Source organism: Eimeria acervulina, genomic scaffold (genome assembly GCF_000499425.1).
Source record: "Eimeria acervulina Houghton genomic scaffold, Eah_scaff2353, whole genome shotgun sequence".
NCBI classification, from domain to species: Eukaryota; Apicomplexa; class Conoidasida; order Eucoccidiorida; family Eimeriidae; genus Eimeria; species Eimeria acervulina.
Window position 1 is genome coordinate 1 of NW_013548426.1, and position 2739 is coordinate 2739.

General features: G+C 54.4%; 2 protein-coding genes across 2 annotated transcripts; both read right to left on the minus strand.

The window, feature by feature from the left end:
• Window positions 1–603: 603 nt before the first annotated feature.
• EAH_00066130 (hypothetical protein) lies at window positions 604–1103 on the minus strand (the record flags this gene model as incomplete). The annotated part of the gene is made up of 2 exons (XM_013392753.1): window positions 604–751; window positions 985–1103. 2 exons carry the CDS (start codon window positions 1101–1103, stop codon window positions 604–606), a joined length of 267 nt encoding a protein of 88 aa, XP_013248207.1.
• A 401-nt stretch (window positions 1104–1504) lies between these two features.
• Window positions 1505–2171, minus strand: EAH_00066140 (hypothetical protein; the record flags this gene model as incomplete). The annotated part of the gene is made up of 2 exons (XM_013392754.1): window positions 1505–1702; window positions 2136–2171. 2 exons carry the CDS (start codon window positions 2169–2171, stop codon window positions 1505–1507), a joined length of 234 nt encoding a protein of 77 aa, XP_013248208.1.
• Between the last annotated feature and the right edge of the window lie 568 nt (window positions 2172–2739).

Consider the following 2739-nt stretch of genomic DNA (forward strand, 5'->3'; position numbering starts at 1 on the left):
TATATATGCGATCTACCTGCTACCCATCAGGTATGCATTCCCGCAAATCGTGGATCTGAAGGGGATGTGCGCGCCACCGTGGCCACATACGTCCTGGAGAGCGGTTGGCAGGACAGACCGACGCCAGCCGCACAACCTCCATTGGCTGGAGACTGCGAAAATTCGAGGCGAACGTTTACTGAATTACCTGAATTGCGCACATGCCGCTGTACAATAGTGTCCTAATGCGTCACCGCACAGACTTGGTTTGTGTCTCCTCTTCTGGGAGCAGTCCAGTCGAGCACCTCATACAATTCAATATACCAAGCCGCGAACCGGCGCGCAGCGACACTGCGCAAACTGCTACACAGCCCTTCGCCTCACGTCGAATCCTGCAGCGCATCACTCCCTTACTTCGCGCGCCACCAAATCCGTTTCAAGAACAACAAGTTACGCAGCTCCTCGACGCATATTCCATGTTGCTGGAAAACGCTACCCAAGGGCAGGCCTTTCTAACAACAGGGAACTGCACCAACTGCCCTGCAGCGCGCCGATCTGTGTAGTAGCATTGCGTTCACACGTGTAGAGCGTCAATACGCCTGCCAATCGCCACGTCAAGCGATGCTACATAGCTCCAACGACTATGCGCTCAGTAGGCCCTAGCTCTGCAATCCATCCAACGCTGCGCAACCGCTTTCCCGTGGGCTTCTTTGCAACGCGCTGCATCTTCCATAAGCGGCACATATTCTCGACCTTCCAGTGCACAGATGGCCTGATGCACACGCCGCAGACGCAAACGCTATTCAATTCAGTCAACCGCTACGTCTGCCTAGTCACTTCATGAAACCCGTTCCTGCCATGCCACTCTGTCAACAGGTGCCTCTTCTCCCTCAAGCAACCTTCGCCTTGTAAAGTCGCAAAACTAGTCCACGCATGCGTCGCTTGCATACGCAGCAGGACACACAAATCCGCATCACTGTTTACATGTGCGATCTACATTACTACTCTCCACCTATGCATTCCCGCAAATCGTGGATCTGAAGGTGCTTTGCGCGCCACCGTTGCCACATACGTCCTGGAGAGAGGTTCACAAGAGATGCCGACGCCAGCCGCACAACTTCCATTGGCTGGAAACTGCGAAAATTTCGTGCGAACGTTTACTGCATTGTACGCGCATCGCTTTGCCATAGTGTCCTAATGCGTCACCGCACAAGCTTGGTGGGCGCCTCGTGCGCTGTGCGGAGTAGCGTCTAGAAGCTAAAACACTTCAAAAACCAACGCGCTGACCGGCGCGTAGCCACGCTGCGCGAACTGCTACGTAGCCATTCGCCTCACGTCGAATCCTACATCGCACCACTCCCTTGCTCCGCCTTTGAGCAAACCCGTTTCAAGAACAACAAGTTACGCAGCTCCCCGACGCATGTGCCGTGTTGCTGGAATGCGTTACCCTTTACACCCTCTTTCCAACAACACGGAACTGCACCAACTGCCCTGCAGCGCGCCGATCTGTGTAGTAGCATTGCGTTCACACTTGTAGAGCGTTAATACGCCTACCAGTCGCCACGTCAACCGATGCTACATAGCGCCAACGACTATGGGCGCTGTTGGCCCTAGCTCTGCAATCCATCCAATGCTGCGCAACCGCCTTCTCCTGGGCTTCTTTGGAAAGCACTCCATCTACCTTAAGCAGCGCATATTCTCGACCTTCCAGTGCACAGATGGCCTGGTGCACACGCCGCAGACGCAAACACTATGCAATTCAATCAACCGCTACGTCTGCCTAGTCACTTCACGAAACCCGCTTTTGCCATGACACTCCGTCAACAGGTGCTTCTTCTCCATCAAGCACCCTTCGCCTTAGAAAGACGCATCGCTAGTCCACGCATGGGTTGCTTGCATACGCAGCAGCTCACACAAATGCTCATCCCGCTGTATATATGCGATCTACCTGCTACCCATCAGGTATGCATTCCCGCAAATCGTGGATCTGAAGGGGATGTGCGCGCCACCGTGGCCACATACGTCCTGGAGAGAGGTTCACAAGACATGCAGACGCCATCCGTATAAATTCCACTGGCTGGAGACTGCGAAAATTTCGTGCGAACGTTTACTGCAGTGTGAAGGAGACGCGTTACTATAGTGTCCTAATGCGTCACCGCACAATCTTGGCATGCCAGCCGCACAACCTCCATTGGCCTGAGACTGCGAAAACTCACGGCGAACGTTTGCTGCACTGTGCACGCGACGTGTTACTATAGGGTCCTAATGCGTCAACGCACAAACTTGGTATGTACCTCGTACGCTGTGAGCAGTACAGTCGAGCACCTAATACGATTGAATATACCAAGCTGCGCACCGGCGCGCAGCGACACTGCGCAAACTCTTGTGCAGCCCTTCGACTGACGCCGAATCGTGCATCGCATCACTCCCTTACTTCGCCCGTCACCAAACCTCTTTCAACAACTACAAGTAACGCAAAACGCGGACGCAAGTCCCGTGTTGTTGGAAAGAGCTACCCTTGGCAACCTCTTTCCAACAACACGGAACTGCACCAACTGCTCTGGCGCGCGCTCCTAACCCCATGTCGTAGCTTTGCGTCCACACTTGTAGAGCGTCAACACGCCTGCCAGTCGCCACCTCAACCGATTCTGCATCGCTCTAACGACTATGCGCGCCGTAGGTCCTAGCTCTGCAGTCCATCTCACGCTGCGCAACCTCCTTCCCGTGGGCTTCTTTGCAACGCGCTGCATATGCCCTAAG